The sequence below is a fragment of the Zootoca vivipara genome, chromosome 6 (assembly GCF_965207765.1).
Source record: "Zootoca vivipara chromosome 6, rZooViv2.hap1.1, whole genome shotgun sequence".
In the NCBI taxonomy this organism is placed as follows: domain Eukaryota; kingdom Metazoa; phylum Chordata; class Lepidosauria; order Squamata; family Lacertidae; genus Zootoca; species Zootoca vivipara.
In genome coordinates, this window is record NC_142589.1 from 60937952 (window position 1) to 60962099 (window position 24148).

Here is a 24148-nt window from a genome sequence, read left to right on the forward strand (position 1 = left end):
ATAGGTATAGAAATATCAAAAATTGTGGGAAGGAAAGTGGAAATATCTAAATTAATGGTTCTTATTAGCCTGGAGAACACTGAGCTAAAAACAAAAGAGGAATGTAAATGGGTTAATTTGATAGTAATTGCAGCCAGACAGGTTATAGCAAGTGAGTGGGAAAACGCAGAAAAAATAGAGGTGAACCAATGGAGGAAAAAATAGAACAATATTAGAATATTAGAATATTTAATGGTGAAGATATGTAGAATGAAAGGATTTAAGGTCAGTGAGAAAGAGGAGAACTGGCTGGAGAAGTTGGTGAATTATTTGTGTATTTACAACAATTTGGGGGTAATTAAAATGTTAAAAGTTAAATAAACCTAATGGAATGTGAATATATATAGAGAATTGTACAAATGACAGATTTAAATATGTTTTACTGTTGATGTACCCATTCTGAAGGAAATCAGCCCTGAGTGCTCACTGGAAGGACAGATCGTGAAGCTGAGGCTCCTATACTTTGGCCACCTCATGAGAAGAGAAGAATCCTTGGAAAAGACCCTGATGTTGGGAAAGATTGAGGGCACTAGGAGAAGGGGACGACAGAGGACAAGATGGTTGGACAGTGTTCTCGAAGCTACCAACATGAGTCTGACCAAACTGCGGGAAGCAATGGAAGACAGGAGTGCCTGGCGTGCTATGGTCCATGGGGTCACGAAGAGTCGGACACGACTAAACGACTAAACAACAACACTGTTGATGTATATCAGATGTATCGACTGCCGGGGGGGGGGGTTCACCTTTCTTTGTGTCTGGGTTGCTGGTGATTGGTATAATATGAAAAAATAAACAATTTAATAAAAAAATAAAAAAATGTTTTCTATGTTCACAATTGGTTTGTTAATAGGGATTATTCTCATGATGGAATGGTATTGTTGACCTGAGTTCTTGGTCTGACTCTTATTGGTGTGTATAACAACAAGAACTCCTATTTCCATTGGGGAATTCCCCCCCCATTGAGGAGGGGAGGGGCACTCAAAGGCCTTCCCAGGACGAGTGGGGTGGGTCCCCCAAGGGTCATCCAGACCAACCCTCCACCCGGAAGGAGTGACCCTTACGGAGTTCCCCTCCCCTTTGTAAGTGGAGGCCACCGAGAGGGTTTCCCCCTGCGCTACTCCCCTTCGGCACGGTAGTCACTGTTGGGGTGAAGAGATGAGAAACGGAAAAGAACGTCCAAAAAAGAAAGAAAATTAGAAGACATCCACCTGTTTTGGGTTTGTTTTGTTTTCCCCCTGGATGGTTTCTGTGGGTTGCTCCCCCCATAACCGGCCTGTCCTACCTGCAGGTTTTTCCGCCAGACGTTGACCGCCGCGAAGGCCAGCTGCATCTGCTTTCGACGGGCGTCCTTGTGCCTCTTGTAGGCGATCTCGATGAAGATCAAGAAAATGCCGGCCACGATCCCTCCGGCCACCAGCATGAAGACCCCTGGGAGGAAGATATTGAGAAGGAAACGGAAGGCGGGAGAATGGTCGGAGAACTGTGTTGGAAGGATGCAGCTGCAGTTTAGGGAAGCTTTTAATGTTTAATAGATTATTGTATTTTAATGTTCTGTTGGAAGCCACCCAGAGTGGCTGGGGAAACACAGCCAAATGGGCAGGGTATGAATAATAAATATATTATTTATTATGCTGGATGCTTGAGTGAAGACTTGGTTGGACTGGATGACCCCTAGGGGGTGGGGTGGCGTCCCTCGTGCACCTTCTTCTCTGATTCCGGAGGGAAGGGAGCTCCGGGGGGGGGGGAGGTGATGGGGAGGTCCAGGAACCTACCTGCCATGTTCTCAAAGGTGAGGGTGGCCGGGGCGTTGCTTCGCGAGTCGCACTCCTGGTACCTCACCCAAGTCTTGTCAAGTTCTTCCATGAAGCCGTTTTCATGGAGGCTGCGGGCGGGAGGAGAGAGCTGAAGCGGGGTTGTCCCGCCATCTTAAATAAAATATGGAGCGGGGGTGGGGTGGGCAGAAGGCCAGGGGAAACCCCGCCCTGCGACCCTGAAATCTGTTATGGGGGGACCCAAGGGAACCCCAGGAAAAGGCCACTCCCTGCTTCCTGGACATCTTCCTGTGCTCCAGGAGTGCCAATCAGGAACTTGGCCTAGAAGGCTCGTCAGCCATCTTGGACAGATCCGGTGGAGGTCAGGCCCAATGGGACTCCCTCTTTTATGTCTCTGGATTCGATTCCAATTTGGGGGGCGGTCGGAGAAATGTCGGAGGGGATGGTGGGTTTCCGGTTTGACCCCAGAACACCCCAATTTTGGGGGGAGGAGAAACGTCGGAGGGGCCGGCAACTTTCTGGTTTGAACCCCGGACGTCCTGTCCCCCCTGATTTCCGCCAGAGGGGGTGGCTGGAACTTTCTCCCATGAAAAGAGGCCCCTCAATGTTTCTCCTCCACGACCTTCCGGGATGGGACCAGGGATGCTCAGAGGGCCCGTTGTTCTTTCCCCAACCCTACTGCCTTCCCCCAGACTGCCAGCATCTCCCTGCCGGGAGGGGGTACCGACTTCAGAATGGCCAGCGAGACGTTCTGCTTCCAGGGGCTGTCCTTCCGCATCCCGATCCCAAATCCTGACCGGAAGAAGAGCTCTCCCGTGGTCACCAGGTCGCACTTCTGAGAAGCTTCGAATTCCAAGACTGCCGAGTCCCAGATGAAGGCATGGAGCTTGCTGGGAGGCGACACCAGCAGGAAGGGTCAACGGGAAAAGGGCTCTGGCGCTCCCAGCAAATTATAAAATCCTTCCCTCCCCCTCTTCCCACGTATCATTTCCCCATGATAAAGTGATCCCAAAAAGGAAAAGAACAGAAATCCCGGCAAAACCATTCCATAGAAATTTTCCCCAAACAATTTCTGAGAAATCCCAGCCAAATCATGTCTGATAAATCCCAGCCAAATTTCTTCAGAATTTCTGCAAAACCATTCCTTAGAAATCCTCACAAAACCATTTATCAGGAATTCCTGAAAAACCTTTTCTGAGAAATCCCAGCCAAATTTCTTGGAAATTCCCACCAAACCATTTCTTATAAATCCCAGCCAAATTTCTTAGAAATTCCTGGAAAAAGCATTCATTAGAAATTCCTGCCAAACCATTTCTGAGAAATTCCCGCAAAACCATTTTCTGCAAAACAATTTATTATAATTTCCTGCAAAAACAATTTCTTAGAAATCCCAGCCAAATTTCTTAGAATTCCCAGTCAAACAATTGATTATCAGTCCCAGCAAAATTTATTAGAAATCCCAGCAAAAAATTCTTAGAAATCCCAGCAACATTTCTTAGAAATCCCAGCCAAACAATTTCTTAGGAATCCCAGCCAAATTTCTTAGAATTCCCAGCCAAATTTCTTAGAATTCCCAGCCATATTTCTTAGACATCCAAGCTAAATTTCTTAGAAATCCCAGCCAAATGTCTTAGACATGCCAGCAAAAGTTCTTAGAATTCCCAGCCAAACAATTGATTATCAATCCCAGCTAAATTTCTTAGAAATCCCAGCAGAAAATTCTTAGAAATCCCAGCCAAACAATTTCTTAGGAATCCCAGCCAAATTTCTTAGAATTCCCAGTCAAATTTCTTAGACATCCAAGCCAAATATCTTAGAATTCCCAGCCAAATTTCTCAGAAATCCCAGCCAATTTCTTAGAAATCCCAGCCAAATCCCAGTGAAAATTCTTTGCCTTTGGGTTGGCTTCCAGCGAGTGGGTTGTTTGTTGGTCAACGATCATGGAAATTAATTGTCAAAAAAATATATTGTTAATTGGTCAAAATTCATGGAAATTAATTGGTCAAAAATAAAATAAAATATGAGCCCCACAGACGAAGGCCTCTTTCCCCAAACCCGCCTGCCCGGAATATTCGAAGGGTTCCTACTCACTTGTCCCGCACGGCCTGGATGGCCTCAGCCGCGCTTTCGTAGTTATGCTTCTCCATGTGCCGGTACATGGTGCTGAGCTCCACCTGGCGGCGGAAGTAGATGTCCACCGAGCTCTGCTTGACCGTGGCATAGATGAATTTGTCGGAGGGGTTGCGCAACTAGGAAAGGGGAGGTAGAAGGCTCCATCTGGTACGCAGGCTGAGACCCTACCTGCCTGCAGACTGTCTCACCAGAGTGGTGCATGCTCTGGTTATCTCCTGCTTGGACTATTGCAATGCACTCTATGTGGGACTACCTTTGAAGGTGACCCGGAAACTACAACTAATCCAGAGTGCGGCAGCTAGACTGGTGACTGGGAGCAGCCGCCGAGACTACGTAACACCAGTCTTGAAAGACCTACATTGGCTCCCAGTACGTTTCAAAGGGTTGGTGCTGACCTTGAAAGCCCTAAACGGCCTCGGCCCAGTATACCTGAAGGAGTGTCTCCACCCCCATTGTTCTGCCCGGACACTCAGGTCCAGCGCCGAGGGCCTTCTGGCGGTTCCCTCACTGTGAGAAGCAAAGCTCCGAGAACCAGGCAGAAGGCCTTCTCGGTAGTGGCGCCTGCCTTGTGGAACGCCCTCCCACCAGATGTCAAAGAGAAAAACAACTACCAGACTTTTAGAAGACATCTGAAGGCAGCCCTGTTAGGGAAGCTTTTAATGTTTGATAGGTTATTGTGTTTTAGTATTCTGTTAGAAGCCACCCAGAGTGGCTGGGGAAACCCAGCCAGATGGGCGGGGTATAAATAAATTGTTGTTGTTGTTGTTGTTGTTGTTGTTGTTATAATAATATTTTGGTGGGAGAAATGTCAGAAGGGGTGATAGGATGTCCATATTTTCATGGGAGAAATGTGGGAGGAGATGGCCTGACGTCCCTATTCTCTCCCCCCCCCAATAAATTTTTATTATTTTCTCCTTTTCTTTTCTTTAACATCATACAACAATCAACAATGATAAAACAAATAGCTCTGCCGAGCTTAGACTTCCCTCCCTCCCCTCAGCAGGCAATTTATTTAATTCCACTCGTACATTTTTCTACTTTAGCTAAAAATCAGTATTGTAGGATTTATTTCAGTGCCGCTAGTGTCTTCAAATTCTTATAATTATCCTTTACATACACTACAAATTTACTCCATTCTTTCTGGAATCTCGAATCATCCTGATCAGATTGGCCATCTCCATGTAATCCAGCATCTTCGTCTGCCACTCCGCAATCGAAGGTACCTCTTGGGATTTTCACTTTTGAGCTAACAATATTCTCGCAGCTATTGTGGCGTACATGAACAGTCTTTGGTCTACTCTTGCTATTTCATTACCCATCAGCCCCAGCAGAAAAAGCCTCAGGTTTTTTGGGAAATGTATACCTAAAAGCCCTTTTTAAGTCATTATGAATCAGCTCCCAATTTTTTTTCACCTTATCACAGCTCAACCCACATGTGATGAAAATCACTATCTAATACCTTACATTTCCAGCATGCCTAATCTTTCATTCTATACATTTTAGCTAATTTTACAGGTGTCAGATACCAACGGTACATCATCTTCATTACGTTCTCCTTCAATGCTGTACATGCCGTAAACTTTTAATTTTCATTCCATAATTTAATCCATGCATCAAACTCAATAATATGCCCAAGATCAATTGCCCATTTTATCATAACTTCTTTCATTTCCTCATCTTGAGTATACCAGTCTAATAACAAATTATACATTTTTGACAATAATTTATTTCTGCTTCCTAACAACTCGATTTGAAATTTTGACTTCTTCTCAAATCCTAAATTTCTGCTATCAGCATTAAAGGTAAAGGTAAAGGGACCCCTGACCGTTAGGTCCAGTTGCAGACGACTCTGGGGTTGCGGTGCTCATCTTGCTTTATTGGCCGAGAGAGCTGGCATACAGCTTCTGGGTCATGTGGCCAGCATGACTAAGCCGCTTCTGGCGAACCAGAGCAGCGCACGGAAATGCCGTTTACCTTCCTGCCGGAGTGGTACCTATTTATCTACTTGCACTTTGACGTGCTTTCAAACTGCTAGGTTGGCAGGAGCTGGGACTGATCAACGGGAGCTCACCCCATCGCAGGGATTCGAACATCCGACCTTCCAATCGGCAAGCCCTAGGCTCAGTGGTTTAGACCACAGCGCCACCGATGTCCCATATCAGCATTAAACAGATCATTTACTTGGTAATATTGTAACCATCCTGTGAACTGATCTTGTATCTGTTCATATGGCTTTAACTTAAACCCATGGACGTCCCTATTCTCATGGGAGAAATCTCAGAGGGTTGGTGTCCCCTTCCATGCTTAACCTGGGATCACTGATGCCCCTGATCCGTTCCTTGGGTCTGTCCAACACCAGGGATTTTCATGGGATAAATGTTGGAGGAGATGGTCGGATGTCCCTGTTCTCATGGGAGAAACCTCAGAGGGTTGGCCTTCCCCTTCCATGCTTACCCTGGGATCATTGATGCCTGTGATCCGTTCCTCGGGTCTGTCCAACACCAGGAAGGCTGCCAGGTTGGCAGTGTAAGATGCCACAATGATCATGGCAAATCCGGCCCACACCATCCCCAGGATCCGAGCAGAGAAGCTCCGGGGAGCGCCTGGAAGAGAAAGGGCAGGTCGGGAAGGTCCTCAAGTACCTGAAGGGCCGAAGCCGTGGGGAAAGAGACGTCACCCAAGCTCTCTAGTGCCACCCCTCCAGAAGACCATCAAACTGGGGGAGAACCCAGAGAGGAGGAAGCTGAGATGGGCGTCCCTATTCTCATGGGAGAAATCATGGAGGTCGGACAGGATGGTAGGACCTCCAATTTTTCATCAATGTCAAAGGGGGTGGTAGGACTTCCATATCAATGTCAAAGGGGATGGTAGGACCTCCCTATTTTCATCAATGTCAAAGGGGACGGTAGGACCTCCCAGAGACACCACCTTGCTGACAAAGGTCCGCCTAGTTCAAGCTATGGTTTTCCCAGTAGTGATGTATGGAAGTGAGAGCTGGACCATCCAGAAGGCTGGTCGCAGAAGAATGGATGCTTTTGAATTCTGGTGCTGAAGGAGACTCTTGAGAGTCCCATGGACTGCAAGAAGATCCAACCGATCCATTCTGAAGGAAATGAGCCCTGAGTGCTCACTGGAAGGACAGATCCTGAAGGTGAGGCTCCAAGACTTGGGCAGGGCCGGTGCTAGGGTTTTTTGCGCCCTAGGCGAGATCACCTTTTGGCGTCCCTCCATTAATAAATAATAATAATAATAATAATTAAAGATATAAAATAGAAAATAGAAAATAAAAAGTAGAAAAAAATAAAAAGTAGAAAAAAACAGCTGCGAGGCGTGGCGAGGTGGCCCCAGGCTCGCACTCCCCGCGTGCCTCCAGAGCTTCGCACGGGGAGCGTGAGCCTGGGGCCACCTCCACTGTGCCTGTCAGCTGTTGAGCAGCTTTAGGCTGCTCTCCGGAGGCACGCACACGCTTCGGGATAGTGGCCTGAAGCCGCTCAACAGTGACAGGTGCGGAGGAGGCAGCCCCAGGCTTGCGCCTGGGGCCGCCTCCACTGAACAGCAGAGAGCTTTCATGCACGCACACTTCTTCAGATACACTGAAACAGAAGTCCCCAGATGCTTATATATAGTGAGAGGGTGGGGGGGGGGTATTACTCAGAAGGGTGGTGGGAAGGGGTGATTGACTGACTGATAGCTGTTGACGACTGTTAACAACTGCAATTGGTCTTACAGGAAAAAGCAAGCGGTGAGATGGCTAAAGATAGCTTTATCGTGTATAATGAGATAAGAATCCAATGTCTTTATTCAGACCAGGATAGACCTGTGTTTGTGATCCTTGAGAAGTTGTGGAACTAAGGTTCCTTTGTACGCACTACAGTAGGAAGTCCCTATTTTCATCCAGGAGGTCCCTATTTTCACGGGAGAAATGTCCGAGAAGGTGAGATGGGGTCTCGACGGCCCAAGCCTTTGCTCTGCAGCCTCGATGGATGGACACAGCTGGATCGTTCCCATGAGAGAGACTCACCTTCTCCGATGCCAGAGTTGAGTAAGACTCCCCAGGAGAACCACATGGCGGATGACAGAGTCAGGGCGTCCTCTTCCTCTTCCTCGCTGTTGACTTTGAAGCGGCCGAAGGGGCTGGAAAAGAGAGCAAGCGGGGCGAGCGGTCAGCTGTCTGTCCCCATGGAAGATGCCCCATGGAAAAGAAGTTTCTGGACCTCACGGGTGTGAGGAACTCCAGAGGTCCGGGTAGGCAGAGGAGACAGGGGTTCAAGGATGCCTTGGTTTCCCTCGTGCTGTTCACAGGTGGAACAAGTTAGGCCAAGCCAGTGGAGAGAGGTCCCTTTGCATCATTGATGGGTACGTAATTTGGGTATGTCTTGAGGAACCTTCCGTTCCTTGTCCCTGCCCCCATTCGTAGGTGGGAGGAAGCAGAGCTGGATAACTTCTCATGGCTCCTCTGGTCTCCCCATCCTGCCTTGCAAAGAGGCTGGGCTGGATTACATTTGGGGTCCCTTCTTCCAACACCACCACCCTATGGATCTAGGTTGAGATGCCTACGTCGAAGAACGTTGGATTGAATGACACCCGCAGGCTCCTTTGCCACTCTATGGTGCGGTCGCTTGTGAATTCTCCCCATGTTCTCCACCGGGGAAGGGACAAAGAGGACAGATAAGAAGAAGAGGGGGAATGGGGAGGGGGAGGAGGAGAGGTGGAGGGGAGAGGGAGGAAGAGGGAGGAAGGAGGAGGAGGAGGTAGGAGGAGGGGGAGGAGGAGAAAGAGGGAGGAGGAGAAAGAGGGAGGAGGAGGAGACAACCAGGAAGACCAAGGGGGTAGCCGCAGTTACCTGAACCGGTCCAGGAGATACAGCATCACAGCCACCACGTGGACCGAGAGGCCCACCAGAAGCCACAGGGTGCTCTGGAATGGCTGCATGAACGAGTCCAAGGTGCTGCGGGGGATTTCCTGCAAGGGAGAACCGGAAACAGGCGTCAGTGGCCGGGGGGAGACCCTGGCGGGGGCAGCGTAGGGTTCCTCACAAAGCTTGAGGAGACTTCCTCAGGCGTTTAAAGGGTGGGCCATCATCAAATCCTCACATATGACCTTTTTGATGGGTGCTGATTGTATATTATATTACATGACATTATATTCGTGAGAAATTCCATTGGGATTTGGTAAAGGGAAGGAGATGGAAAACAGGAAGGGCTTGACCAAAGCAGAGTGTGGCCACCTTGGTGGACCAAGCCCTTGGGAGGGCAACGACGCCTAGTGGCCGTTTGCCCCGTTGACGTACCTTTTTCACCAGGATGGTGAGTCCCTGGTACTTGAAGGGCTTGGAGAACTCGATGTACTGGGCCCTCTCATTGTTGATGGTCAGAGGAGCCACAATCATATCGGCCTGTCCGCTCAAGAGTTCCCCCATCATCCCATTCCACTCCTTCTTGTTGCTGTTGTTCACCTGCGGCGAGACAGAGCTGGGGTGAGAAGGGCAAGGAGGTCTGTAATTTCATGGGAGAAATGTTGGAGATGATGGTAAAACATCCATATTTTCATGGGATGAATGTTGGAGATAATAACTGGGTCACCCCAGTGTGGGCGGAAAGCTGATGGGCAAAGCCAACCACTCTATGGAAAGTTTAGGTCCCCGTTCTCAACGGGACGGTGCCTGTCCATCCCCAGGGAAAGGGACGGACCCACGGAGGTCTACCGAGAAGTCGGAGGCTTACAGAGACCCACTCACCCGCTCCTGGGTGCCAAACTTCCCGTCACCCACCAGGTGGACCTCGTAGGTGAAGTTCATGGTCTTGGCCAGCTTGATGAGGAGGTCAATACAGAACCCATAGCAGCAGAGCATGACGCTGGGGCGACCTGCGTGGGCAGTAGAAAGCGGGGCCTTTCTAAGATAATCTTTATTGTCATTGTCTCCTTGCGGGAACGAGGAAATTACTCGGTTACCACATCCTCTCAGATAAAGCATTCCACATAATCCAAAATTACTACAAAACCCTAATTAAAACAGTGCAATATGATACAATATAACAAGTAAAATAAGATGACTCTTCAAAGTCCAGACTTTCCATTCAAGGCCAAGATCGCTCTAGAGAAGAAACTGTTCCTGAGATGCCTCTTTCTTGCCTGCATTGTTCTATATCTCCGTCCCGATGGCAGGAGCTCAAAGAAATGGTGACCAGGGTGCATTGGATCTCTTGATATGTCTAGTGCTTTTCTAAGGCACCTGGTGGTATAGATTTGTTCTAAGGTGAAGAGTGAGCAGCCAATAATGCTCTCTGCTGTTTTAATAATTCTGCACAGCCCTGCTCTATCCTGAGAAGTACAGTTTCTGTACCACACACATAAACCATATGTGAGCATGCTCTGTATGGCACAGTGATAGAAGGCAAGCAGCAACTTTTGTGGAAGATGTTTTTTCCTTAGAATTCTCAAAAGTACAGTCTCTGCTGCGCCTTCTTCACAAGCCCCCTTGTATTAACACTCCAAGACAGATCCTCCTGTAGCTCAGTGCCTAGAAATCTAAACATTGTTATGCTCTCCACACGGATTCCGTCAATCAAAACTGGCTGGATCTCGTTCTTCTGTCTCCTGAAGTCCACCACGAGCTCCTTTGTTTTCCTCGTATTTATGAGCAAGTTATTAACTCTGCACCACTCTGTAAGCCGCTCCACCTCATCTCTATAGTCCGTTTCACCCTCCTTATCAGAGATGAGCCCAATCACGGTTGTGCCGTCTGCAAATTTGAAAACCCTATTACTAGGGTGAGCAGCGACACAATCATACGTATAGAGAGTATAAAGGAGCGGACTAAGCACACATCCCTGTGGTGTTCCTATGTTAGTCCTAAGCATATTAGAGGTATAAGGGCCCAACCGAACCCTCTGGCAGCGATCTGACAGGAAGTCCAATACCCACCCACAGAGTGATAGTGGGAGCTCCAGATTTTCCAATTTAGTCATCAGACATCGCGGTAGAATAGTATTAAATGCTGACCTGAAATCTACAAAAAGCAGTCTGGCATAGCTCCCCGGCTGCTCCAGATGTGCAAGAATAGCATGGAGGGCAATCGCCATGGCATCCTCTGCTGATCTTTTCATTTTATAGGCAAATTGGAATGTGTCCAATCCCTCTGGCAGAGGGCGGAGAGGACCTTCTAAATCGCTCCATCAAGCAGATACCATTTTAGGACAAGGTTGATTGCTTCCTGATTTCTTCCCCCGTTGATCTGTTTCATTTCCAGCCTGCTAATCTGGATTCCTTCCTGATCATCTATGGAACGGAATCATCTGAAGGGAATCTGGGGTTCCTCTAGACCGGGCTCCCTCAACCTCGCCCCTCCAGCTGATTCCATTCCACGTATGATTTTTTTATTGTTATGATTTTTATTGGTTTTCCATCATACCCATACTTTACATACTTTATCTTTTCTACATTCTTATTTCCATATTTTCTATCATTGCTTACTTTACATATTTCACATTCTTGTTATCACATCCTCTCCTTACTCCATCACGGCTGACTTCCATTCTTCCTTTGACTGTCTTCTTACAAACAAATTTTCCTACGCACTGCTTTTCTGCTTTTCTGCTTTCCCTTTCTTGCCTAATCTTTTAATATTTATTAATATCTATTTTGAACCAAAAATCCTTGAAAATTATATTCACTGTTAATCTTCTATTGCCATTTTCCATCTAATCAACCAATAAACTGTACACATTTATAGAATACAATCGCTTTGTGAGATTTATTTCAAATCTACTGATATTCTCACTTTCAACATATCTTCTCTATATAGTCCATAAATTTCCTCCATTCCTTATCAAATTTTTCATCACCTTCTTGTCTAATTTTCCCTGTTAACTTGACTATTCCCCGCATATTCCATTATTTTTGGCTGCCACTCTTCTGCTGTTGGTATTTGTTGTTGTTTTCAGACTTGTGCTAGTAACAATCTTGCTCCTTTTAAGTTGTGTTACTGAAATAAATACACTTTTTGAGGGATCATGCAAGTTGTAGCCCCACAACAGGTTGAGGGAGCCTGGTTTAGACTCCCCAGGGTCTCATCTCAAGCATCCAGGAGAGAAAGCCCTCCCTGGAGAGCCTTCCAGGAAGGAGAGCTGGCTGCCGCCCAATGGAGACAGCGTCTGACCTGACGGCCCGGCCCTGGGTTTGAGACTTACCTGGCATGGTCACGTTGGGCCCCGTGCAGAGGACTTGCTGGACCAAGCCGCCGGTGCTGTTGGTGAGGGCTTTGCACTTGCCATCGGCGAGGGTCTGCTTCACGTAGACGAAGGGCTCTTGGTGGATGGTGACGATCTGTGGAGGGAGGGAGACACTCCCCAAAGTCAGAAGGTGGGACATGGTCCCCCTCCAAGCCAGGCTGGCTTACCGATCCCTCTGCTACCTTCTCCTGGAACGGGAGAGTTGGACGCCGGGATCTCAACAGGGAATTCAGGAATGGTTGAGCTGGAAGGGCTCCAGGGTCATCTAGACCAATCCCCCCGCCCCACGATGCAACCATCTCCACTAAAGCACCCGGGAACGATGGCCATCCAACCTCTGCTTGGAAACCTCCAAGGAAGGAGAGCCTGCTCGCTTGCACCCTGCGGCCGAAGGCAATTTTCTTCTTGACATTGGCCCAGGCTCTCCTTTCTTGGAGGTTGAGTCCTAACCCTCTGGTGTGGGAGAAAACACACTTGTTCCCTCTTCCAGGCGAAAGCGCTTGAGATGTTTGAGGATGGCTCTCATAGCTCCTCTTCCTCAGACTAAGTATTCCTATCTCCTTCGACCATTCACCCTCCATCATCTTGAGATGTTTGAAGGTGGCCCTAACATCTCTTTTCAGTCTCCTCTGTTCTGGGCTAAAGAGAGCCATCTCCTTCAACCATTCCTCCTAAGGCTCGCCTTGTAGACCCTCAAACATCTTGAGATGTTTGAAGGTGGCCCTAGCATCTCCTCTCAGTCTCCTCTGTTCTGGGCTAAAGAGAACCATCTCCTTCAAGGCTCGGCTTCTAGACCCCCCCATCATCTTGAGATGTTTGAAGATGGCCATCTTCTTCAAACGTTCCTTCTAAGGCTTGCCTCCTAGACTCTCAACCACCCTGAGACGTTTGAAGGTGGCTCTCCCATCTCCTTGGTCTCCCCTCCTCCAGCTCCTTCAACCATTCCTTGCCAGGCTGAGGTTCATGAGAGAGGAAGGCAGAACAGAGACGATACCTTGAGCTTCGTAGACATCTCGTAGCCCTGTGGCGTCTCGGTTTCTCCTCCAGGCCAGATGATCTTGCGGTCATTGGGCAGGAACTGCGGAGGTGAGGAGAGAACCGTTGAGACCGGACCTTCTCCGCCAGCCTTTTTGGTTAAATGGCCATAGAGTCGGAAGGGACCCCCAAAGGTCAGAAAGGCAGGTCTCTACCCCCCCCCCCGGAAGACTTACGTGGCTGCCGTTGTAGACGCCGACCTGGACCAACTTGTTGTTTTGAAGGTTCATGACGCTGTAGTTGGCGTACTTGCGGTCTCCGTCTTCGTTGAACTCCACCCGGCCTGTCACGCCATCGGCATACTTCGTCTGCATCAGCACCCTGGGGAGAAGGCGGATGGATCGGGAGGCGGAGCGCTGGAAAGGTCTCCCATGAAATTACAGGTATCCTACCACCCCCTTCTCACGTTCCTCCCATGTAATTACGGGTGTTCTACCAACCCTTCTGACGTTCCTCCCACGAAATTACGGACATTCTACCACCCCTTCTGACCTTCCTCCCACGAAATTACAGACGTTCTACCACCCCTTCTGACCTTCGTCCCATGAAATTACAGATGTTTTACCACCCCTTCTGACCTTCATCCCATGAAATTACGGATGTTTTACCACCCCTTCTGACCTTTCTACCATGAGATTACAGGTGTCCTACCACCCCCTTGTACGTTCTTCTGTCTTGTCAAGATTCAACCTCAATCTGTTAGCCGCCATCCATCCTCCAACCGCCTCCAGACACACATCTAAGTTTGAGTGCCAAACTTACATTCACAAAATGTCCAGTGCTTAGCCCAGCTTTTAAGGAGCAGAATATTGAGATGACAGATGATGGATGATGGGTAATGGATGATGAGTCCAAGCTGCAGAGACCCAGGTATGAGAGAAGGAGAGACTTGAGAGAACTCGCAGGAGGAGTGCTCGCCTTTGGGCAAGACAGGGTAGTGAGTCGTTGGGGGATCTGGACCGGCTGTTGTCCCGTCAGAGATAAAAGGCAGTCAGACCCCACCCCAGGTTATGGGAGAAATGTTTCTGTTTGCTGGATCCTGCCTGTGTTCCTGATCCTGACCTTGCCTGGTTTCCTGCCCTGCACCCTGCTTCGGCTACATCGGACTGACTCTAGTCAAAGTCAAAATTCTTTATTGCATTAGCAATTAGCCATAGCAGAATCCCGACCGACATCAACAAGTAATGCCGAATACAAACAATAAAATGATAAATTACATAAATAGCACTGAGCTACAAGCATAACATAACAAAATAAAACATGAATAACAATAACACATATAGGGCTAGTATTTAAAACTCCTAAGGCCGATTATAGAATTACTGGTAGATACCAAGCAGCTAAGAACAGGGATGGGTTTTAATTAATACGTTCTAGAAATGAATAAGTGTGTTAATTGTCCTGTTCTAGATAACAGTCCCTATCAAGGAATCCCTAAGTTTCAATGCCTGCAGAATTAAAAACAGCCAATCCACGTGTTATTTGAGGATTTGCATCTACTAATAAGAATTTCAAGCAGTCATTTTTAGATATAATGGAGGGCGGGATCAAGGAAAGAAGCTTAGATCTTATTGAATCGTATAAGGGGCACTGAAATAAGAAATGTATAAGGTCCTCTGTCTCTTTCATATTGCAGGAACAGAGGCACTGATCAATAGGGATTTTAAGGCATAGGTTGGCAACGTCCGCCCCATGGGCTGGATATGCCCCACGAAGGCCATTTATCCGGCCCACGGACTGCCTGTGAACCGAGTCGCCCGCTCGGCGAGTCCCTCGCCCGCTGTGCTAAACCGGCACAGCGTGGCTCGGGGACTCGCCGAGCGTCACCAAAAATGGTACCTGTGCTAACGCTGGAAATTGCGTCTGCACAGCCGCGGACATGTGCAGAAGCCATTTCCGGTGCTGTGCTGCCCATGTCCGGGGTGCCGGAAATGGCTTCTGCACATGTCTGGCCCACGGACGATAGTCCGTTTGAATCCTTCGGCCAATGGCCGGGAAACATTGCCAACACCCTTCCATCAGATGTCAAAGAGAAAACAGCTACCAGATTTTTTTAAGACATCTGAAGGCAGCCCTGTTCAGGGAGGCTTTTAATGTTTTATAAATTACTGTATTTTATTTTTCTGTTGGAAGCCACCTAGAGTGGCTGGGGAAACCTAGCCAGATGGGCGGGGTATAAATAAGAAATTATTATTATTATTATTATTATTATTATTATTATTATTATTATTATTATTATTATATACCCTGGAGGAAAGTATGGAAGTGGGCCATAGAAAAAGCCCTTCTTAATGCAGGCTCCGTCAGGTCTCCCAAATAATTAGCAAAAGACCTTACTGCTTTCACTCAAGGGAACCACATTGAAAGACGAGCTGACTTGGACAATGCCAAGTCCACAGCTTCATTTTTGGCTAGAATCGAGTCGTGAATATTATCTTGGTCCCAGGATGACAACTCAGGAAATTCTGGGAGGGAATAGTGAATAAGGATGTCCTCCATACCCTTGGTCCATATATGGCTATAATAAAAAATTAAAGTGACTCGACATTGACTCTTTGGACTGTGGACCAGACCTGGACTTCGCCTGTTGGATTCCCCATGGGACCACCACACACTGTTACCTCTTGAAGAGCGGCCCTGTTTTCCAAATGTTGGTGTTCCCCACACATCCCCTGGGCGGGTCAGTGATATTCTCCTTCTCAAATAAATCATGGACGGCTTGGGCCACCATGGCCACGGCGTCGCGGATGTGAGCCGACTCGTTCTTCCCGTTCATGAGCTGGAGACCGATGAGACCTGAAACGGGGGTGGGGTAGAGACAGACAATCGGGTTGGCCGAGACCCCAAAGGAGGTCATCCAGCCAAACCCGCTGCAAGGCAGAGACCTCGAAATGGACTTGGAGAATGGAAGGAGAGCACCACTGGGAAGCTGGACCACGGGGAGGACTTGCAGCTTACCTTCTGGGGCGTTCCGGAGGGCATTCCCGGAGATCTCCCGTTCCCCCACCAGCCAGACGTAGCCGGGACCAGTCATGTTTTCCTTGGCAGCAGCCGTGTACACGGTGGTCGCATCGTCCTCACTGGAGAAAGAGAAGGAGGCTTTTGGGGTGGTAGAATGTCCATATTTTGGTGGGAGAAACGTCAGAAGGGCATGGTAGGACGTCCCTATTTTCGTGGTATAAATTCTCAAAGGGGTGGAATCGGAGGTCCCTATTTTCATGGGAGAAATGTCAAAGGGGATGGTAGTAGTTGATAATTTCATGGGATGAATTCTGGAAGGGGTGGAGTATATTTAACATGTTTGGGAGGTATTTAGCTCTCCCAAAATCTGAACATTTATGTAAATGCAGTAAGAAGGAACTGGATACATTGGAATATATTTTCTTCTCTTGCAACTTTCGCACTAACACTAGAAGTCAATTACTGTATTAGATACCCTACAAATGGAAAGGTCTATGCTTCCAACTATTCAAACATTGTTATCGGATAGTAATTATAAAATTACTTCAATTTTAACCGAATTTTTAAGTTCAGTCATATAGAAAGATTAAGCTATCCTAAAGAGGTTTAGGGATCTTGGTTAAATACTAATGCGGCATTATAAAACTGTTATATCATTTATATCAATTGTTGTTTTAACTAAGGTTTATTATGAGAAGTTTTAATCTTTTTATGGATTAGTATTGAATTCTAGAGTTAATGATTTAATTAATATAAGCCTTATTTGTTGAGTCCATATTTTAAATATTTTATATATAATACAGTACCGGTATGTTCGAAATGCAATGGTCTGTTATGCCTAATAAAGGTTATTGAATTGAATTGAAAGGATGGAACAGGGTGTCCCTATTTGCATGGGATAAATTCTGGAAAGGATGGAATAGGAGGTCCCTGTTCTCATGGGATGAATTCGGGAAGGGGTGGAATAGGAGATCCCTATTTTTATGGGATAAATTCTGGAAAGGATGGAATAGGATGTCCCTATTTTCTTTTCTTTCTTTTTTTAATTTTTTAAATTCATTTTTCAAAAATAAATCCTTACATCATACATAGTTACTAAACAATATAATATAAGTTCTATTACATATAATATATAACCTAAAGTTGTTTTTTTAAGAAAAAAACAATAACACAGTTAGTTTTATCAACTCAGAAACTACTTTATAGAACTTAATTACATGAACATTTTGACTTCCCTAACACAACTCTTCATTGATTTTATGCATATTATACACAGATAAACATGGTTACAGGTAGGTAGCCGTGTTGGTCTGGATCGAAGTAAAAAAAAAAAAAATTCCTTCAGTAGCACCTTAAAGACCAACTAAGTTTTTATTTTGGTATGAGCTTTCGTGTGCAGAAGTGTGCATGCACACGAAAGCTCATACCAAAATAAAAACTTAGTTGGTCTTTAAGGTGCTACTGAAGGAATTTTTTTTTTTTTACAGATAAACATGAAGTTCATAATTGTTAATTTGAAACCAATCATCTAAGACTTTTATTCTGATTTTTTATCTAATATTTTGTTTGCTATATAACAAAAATATTTTTCTACAAGTTATTCCAGTGTGTGAATCATGTTGAGGTTGCACCTTTTGTTTAGATAAATCAAAAAACTATTCCACTCCTCAACAAATTTGCTATGTCCCTATTTTCATGGGATAAATTCTAGGAGGTCCATGTTTCCATGGGAGAAACGTCAGCGGAGGGGATGGCAGACATCCATAATTTCATGGTAGGAACATCAGAAGGGGTGGTTGAAGTCCTATTTTTGTGGGATCAGTTCTGGACAGGATGGAATAGGACGTCCCTATCTTCATGGGATAAATTCTGGATGGGATGGAAGAGGAGGTCCCAATTTTTACGGGAGAAAGGTCAGAAGGCATGGGGGTGGAAAAAATCTGGGTCTCCTCCACTCACCTGATCCCAACCTCGCCCCGCTGGCCGTCCCTTACCTGGCAGACAAGATGATGACCCTGGCCTCCAGTTCCTTGGCCTCCAGGAGCAGAGACGTGACGTTCTTGGTGCCCGGCTCAAACTGAAGGACTTTCTCTGCCTGCAAGGTTGGCGCGAGCAAATCCGGTCAGTCCAGTTCTGCCCTGATCCCACATGCGAGAGCCATGCTTTTCCTCAGAAAGATACTTCCTTCTCTCTTTCCAAGGTCTACCTGGTCGTTTCTCCTTCCTTTTTTTTCTCGGTTATCCCCCCCCCCGTTATTTTTTTCCATTTTCTACTGGGTTTATTTCCTCCCCACCCCCCTTCCAAAAAAAATATCTATTTTTTTATTTTATTATATATTTTTTTAAAAAATCATTTTTCTTTCTTGTTGCACAGGGCATGCAAACAGAAGGTCACTCCATCCCCAAAAGAAGGTCGTGCATTGGTAGAGGAAAGAGGAAAAAAAGGCATATATAGAGATACACAGCAGCCGCCGAAACAATTCCACCCACCGTGGCAAATTGATTTCTCACTTTTTTTCTTCTCTCTCTCTCTCTTTTTTGTGCAAAATTTGCAAAAATATATATATATTTCTTGCAAAATGTGTAAGCTATTTTTTTTGCAAAACTTGCAAACAATTTTATTACAAAATTTGCAAACAATTAATTTTTTTGCAGAATTTGCAAAAACTACTTTTTGCAAAATCTGCAAAATTTTATATTATTTTTGCAAAATTTGCAAAATCTGCAGAACCCCCGCCATCTCATGAGGAGTGAATTGCCGTACTGCCTTTTTGGCTCCGCCGCCGCCGCCGACTTTGCGACGGCGAGGGAGCTCCTCCTGGCGGCAACTGCGTATATCCATATATCAGTTGGCTGGCTGGTTTCGCGATGCAGTTGACTGTTGCTTTTCCAAAAGTAAAAAAAAAAAATTTAAAAAAGGAAAAGGGGAGGAGGGGGGGAGAAAACACGCAAGGGTTCCGCCTTTCCAAGGGAATTGAAGTGAGCATCTCACGTTTCCTGTCAGGACAGGAAGGGGCGGAGCAGGAAGAGGAGAGCAGGAAGGGGGAATCAGATGGTCCCAGGAGAAAACAGGGGTGGGTGGGAAATAAACTTGCAAATTCGCTCTGGCTTCACATGCAGGGTCTCCCGAAGAGAGACATCCAAGGTTGGCTTGCTCCTCAAGGTCAAGGTCAAACCAAGCAGATCCCAACAGAAAAGAACGTGCGACCCAAAAAAAACAAAAAACATGGAGTCTGCTCGCTGGCTCGAGAGACATTCTTAATTTTTTCCCTTTAAATATATATATAGATATATCTAAAATTTATTCTTATTTTTTGTGGGGTGCCCATGGGCCGAGGCGGCCCGGTATATTAAATTTGTTTTATTTTTATTTTTTGCTCTATAGGTTTGGTGGGCGGCGTGCATTTTCCATGCAAAGATACCTTGGGTCCGCGCTTGTTGTCATAGGATAGCTGTTCGAGGCTGTCATAGCTCCTTTTTTTACTCTGATGGGTAATGTGCACAGAGAAAATATGCAGACACAGAAGAAGATTATAAACAGTTGAAAAAAGGAAGACGGGCACTCAAAGCAAATTCCATAGCCAACTCCGCCTGATCTGGGCCGGGGGGATTGTGGGGGCGCCGTAACAGAGGAGCACGGAAAAACCCGGTTTCCTACAATGTTTCCTATTACATTTCCTACAAGTTTCCTATTAAGATTCCTACAAACTTTCCTACAAGGTTTCCTATTAAATTTCCTACAAGGTTTCCTATTAAATTTCCTACAAAGTTTCCTATCAAGTTTCCTGCAAAGTTTCCTACAAGGTTTCCTATTAAGTTTCCTGCAAAGTTTCCGACAAGGTTTCCAATTAAATTTCCTACAAGGTTTCCTATTAAATTTCCTACAAAGTTTCTTACAAGGTTTCCTATTTAGTTTCCTACAAGGTTTGCTATTAAATTTCCTACAAGGTTTCCTATAAGATTTCTGATTAAGTTTCCAATAAAGTTTCCCAAGGGGGTTTCCTACAAGATCTCCTACAGGGGTTTCCTATGCAGTTTCCTATGGGGGTTCCTGCAAGTTCTACTTCTCCTTTCAATTGGTGAATGTCCCTTGCGAGTTTCTGGAACTTTACGTTGGATAAATGTTGGAAGGGATGGAATAGGATGTCCCTATTTTCAGGGGAGAAATGTCAGAGGGGATGGAATAGGACGTCCGTATTTTCACGGGAGAAATGTCAGAGAGGAGTGGAGTCCTGCGAACACCCCCAACCCAGGAGAGAAGGAACTGGACCTTCAAGAAAAGTTGGGAAAAGTTGTGGATGGTTGGACATTTGATGGTGTCCTTCTATAGGTTGGAACATCTGGGACAACCCAGTCTGATGGATGGGGGTATCTAGGATAAAGTTATGATCAATATTACTGATCAGTTTGTTGTGTTGACCACGCGCTTCCTTGGAGATGGGGAAGGAAACATGTCAAGAGAGCTGCTTACCCCTGCCTCACCAGCTTCTCTTGGGGCTCCTTCCCAACTCTATGATTCTACGTTGAGATTCCTGCCTTGGTTGGACCAGACCACCCTTTCCAATTCTATGATTCCACATTGAGATTCCTGCCTTGGTTGGACCATATGGCCTTTCAATGTCCTTTCCAAACTCTATGATCCAAGTCTACTCTCGCCTAGATGCTACCAGCTACTAGGTGCTACTAGGAGATGCTCTCCTAGATGTTCCTACCAGCTGCCCCAATAAGGAACGGGTTTTTGGGGCCGAGCTCCAGGTTACGTCTCCCCCTCATCTCCCCGTTATTGTCCGTTTCAGATTTCATTTTTTTTAAAAAAAAATTATGTAGTCGGAGATTTTTTTTCGACCATGGCAAAGCAAGTGAAATGAATAAAGAGTAACAAACTTTTGGGTCAGGGACTTAAACGGCTGGTGCTTAGAGCATTGGGTGGGTCAATGTTTAACAATGGGAAGAAGAGAGAGAAGGTGTTTTTTACAGACATCAATCTACGCACGGACGACAAAGCTTGAGACTTTTAAGAGGAGCGCGGCGGGTGCGGGGAGCTACTGACCTTGGATTCCTTCTCCTCCAAGAGGGTCTCGAGCTTCTTCTGGGCCGCCCGGCCCTCATGGTCATCACTGACGATCAGGATGATGTGGTTCCACTTGTAGAAGCGCATCATCTCAAACCAGACATTGGACTGGTGTGAGTATGGGGGAACCGTGCGCAAGAAAGATAGGTGGATACTCTACGGAGACAAGGAGACAGAGGTGGCGTCCAATTCAATTCAATAACCTTTATTAGGCATAACAGACCCGACAATTTCAGAACAGACTCAATGAGGTAAAATACATGTTAATTAAAACAATATATCAAATCCACGTTATTTTTTATTAAGATCCCGTAATCTTCTTTGTAGTGGCTTAGTCTTTCTGGATGGACTGAGCATAAAAACCCAGCCACTATCAAAGCAACTTTGTCGTTACTGTTCGGTACTAATCTTTGAAGAGCTGGTAATGTAGAGGTTGATGTGTCCATTTGTAAAGCATTTAACAATCGCCTTCTAGCATGAGTGCCGTGATTACAGGACAAGAAGAAGATATGCTCCAATGGTCAAGTTCATTCTTACTACATTTACAGAAACGTTCAGATTTTGGAAGAGCTAAATACCTTCCTCTTACCATCATAGAGGGAAACATATTTCCATAATTCAATAACCTTTATTAGGCATAACAGACCCGACAATTTCAGAACAGACATTATAAATAAAATATATACATTATAAACTCAACGAGGTAAAATACATTTTAATTAAAACAAATCCACATTACTTTTGATTTATAGTGGCTTAGTCTTTCTGCCTGTTGTCTTTGTCCATGGAGTTTTCTTGGCAGGGATACTGGAGTAGCTTGCCAGTTCCTGATCCAGGTGGATCACGTTTAGTCAAAACTCTCCACTATGACCTGTCCATCTTGGGTGGCCCTCCATGGCATAGCTCATAGCTTCTCTGAGTTATTCAAGCCCCTTCGCCATGACAAGACAGTGATCCATGGACAGCATCTTAAAAAGCAGAGACATTACCTTGCTGACCGAGATCCGTTTATTTCAAGCTATGGTTTTCCCAGTAGTGATGTATGGAAGTGAGAACTGGACCATCAAGAAGGCTGATCGCCGAAGAATTATAATTTTGAATTATAATGTTGGAGGAGACTCTTGAGAGTCCCATAGACTGCAAGAAGATCAAACCTATCCATTCTGAAGGAAATCAGCCCTGAGGACTCACTGGAAGGACAGGTCGTGAAGCTGAGGCTCCAATACTTTGGCCACCTCATGAGAAGAGAAGACTCCCTGGAAAAGACCCTGATGTTGGGAAAGATTGAGGGCACAATGAGAAGGGGACGACAGAGGACGAGATGGTTGGACAGTGTTCTCGAAGCTACGAACATGAGTCTGACCAAACTGCGGGAAGCAGTGGAAGACAGGAGTGCCTGGCGTGCTCTGGTCCATGGGGTCACAAAGAGTCGGACATGACTAAACGACTCAACAACAAAAACAACAACCAAGCTCTAGTTTTCCACCAGAAGGTTTGGGCTAGGTGCTCACCAGTATGGGAAAGATAGCAAGCGTCCTTTCAACCATTGAAGGTGATGTGGGCCTGAAGGAGCTTGGAAGACGGACGGATGGATGGATGTCAACATCTGAGAATGACTGTTTCTGAGGGGCAGGGGGCAGTCTGATATGGCCTCTAATGGACCAGGAATTCTGGACTCCCTTGGGGTCTATCTCTGAAGATTTTCTGGTGGATCCCTCCATGCGAGAAGCAAAGCGGCGTGGAACCGGGCAGAGGAGGAGCTTGAGGCCTTCTCTCACCAGAGGTCAAGGAGAACTGCAGGTCCTGACTGTGGGCTTACCTTGTCCGAATAGATGGACATCCGCGTGGTCAAGCCGATGACCGGGATCCGGTAGAAACCGGCTGTGTACGACACGGGCGTCGGGGTGAGGTGGTCATTGGGAGCCGGTGGGTGACTCACCAGGATGGCGTAGACCTATGGGATAGAGGTTTTCCCAGTGAAATTATGGACCTATATACATAATCATAATCATAATAATTTATTATTTGTTTCCCCAGCCACTTGGGGCAGTTTCCAACAAAGATTTAAAATACATTAAAATGTCACACATTAAAAACTTCCCTTTACAGGACTGCCTTCAGATGTCTTTTAAAAGTCTGGTAGATGTTTTTCTCTTTGACATCTGGTGGGAGGCTGTTCCACAGGGTGGGCGCCACTACCGAGAAGGCCCTCTCCCTAGTTCCCTGTAGCTTGGCTTCTCGCAGCAAGGGAACCACCAGAAGGGCCTCAGCGCTGGACCTGAGTGTCCAGGCAGAACGATGGGGGTGGAGTCACTCCTTCAGGTATACTGGGCCGAGGCCGATTAGAGCTTTAAAGGTCAGCACCAACCCTTTGAATTGTGCTCGGAAACGTACTGGGAGCCAATGTAGGCCTTTCAGGACCGGCATTATGTGGTCTCGGCGGCCGCTCCCAGTCACCAGTCTAGCTGCCGCATTCTGGATTAGTTGTAGTTTCCAGGTCACCTTCAAAGGTAGCCCCACGTAGAGCGCATTGCAGTAGTCCAAGCAGGAGATAACCAGAGCATGCACCACTCTGGCGAGACAGTCTGGGAGCAGGTAGGGTCTCAGCCTGCGTACCAGATGGAGCTGATAGACAGCTGCCCTGGACACAGAGTTGACCTGTGCCTCCATGGACAGCTGTGTGTCCAAAATGACTCCCAGGCTGCGCACCTGGTCCTTCAGGGGCACAGTTACCCCATTCAGGACTAGGGAGTCCTCCACACCTGCCCGCCTCCTGTCACCCCAAAAAAGAAATTACAGACCTTCTTCCTTCCCCTCCAACATTTCTCCCATGAAAATATGGGCGTCCTCGAATGCCCAGCCTTTGACGGGTGGAGAGAGAACAGTCTGCCGAGCCAGCATGCAAGA

The 24148-nt window shown here is 46.5% G+C and overlaps 1 protein-coding gene across 1 annotated transcript in view; it reads right to left on the bottom strand.

Moving 5' to 3' along the window:
• The window catches only part of GRIN1 (glutamate ionotropic receptor NMDA type subunit 1), a 51672-nt gene that overhangs the window by 20573 nt on the left and 6951 nt on the right, over positions 1 to 24148 (bottom strand). The window contains exons 2-19 of the mRNA XM_088672333.1: positions 23061 to 23195; positions 21221 to 21397; positions 19593 to 19655; positions 18166 to 18266; positions 16169 to 16290; positions 15832 to 16006; positions 13387 to 13531; positions 13170 to 13253; positions 12134 to 12269; positions 9682 to 9809; positions 9235 to 9399; positions 8788 to 8906; positions 7966 to 8078; positions 6399 to 6547; positions 3903 to 4060; positions 2540 to 2701; positions 1812 to 1921; positions 1322 to 1467 (exon numbers count right to left, since the gene is read on the bottom strand). Of these exons, the coding sequence (XP_088528459.1) occupies positions 1322 to 1467; positions 1812 to 1921; positions 2540 to 2701; positions 3903 to 4060; positions 6399 to 6547; positions 7966 to 8078; positions 8788 to 8906; positions 9235 to 9399; positions 9682 to 9809; positions 12134 to 12269; positions 13170 to 13253; positions 13387 to 13531; positions 15832 to 16006; positions 16169 to 16290; positions 18166 to 18266; positions 19593 to 19655; positions 21221 to 21397; positions 23061 to 23195 (2388 nt within the window). The remainder of the gene's footprint in view (positions 1 to 1321; positions 1468 to 1811; positions 1922 to 2539; positions 2702 to 3902; positions 4061 to 6398; positions 6548 to 7965; positions 8079 to 8787; positions 8907 to 9234; positions 9400 to 9681; positions 9810 to 12133; positions 12270 to 13169; positions 13254 to 13386; positions 13532 to 15831; positions 16007 to 16168; positions 16291 to 18165; positions 18267 to 19592; positions 19656 to 21220; positions 21398 to 23060; positions 23196 to 24148) is intronic.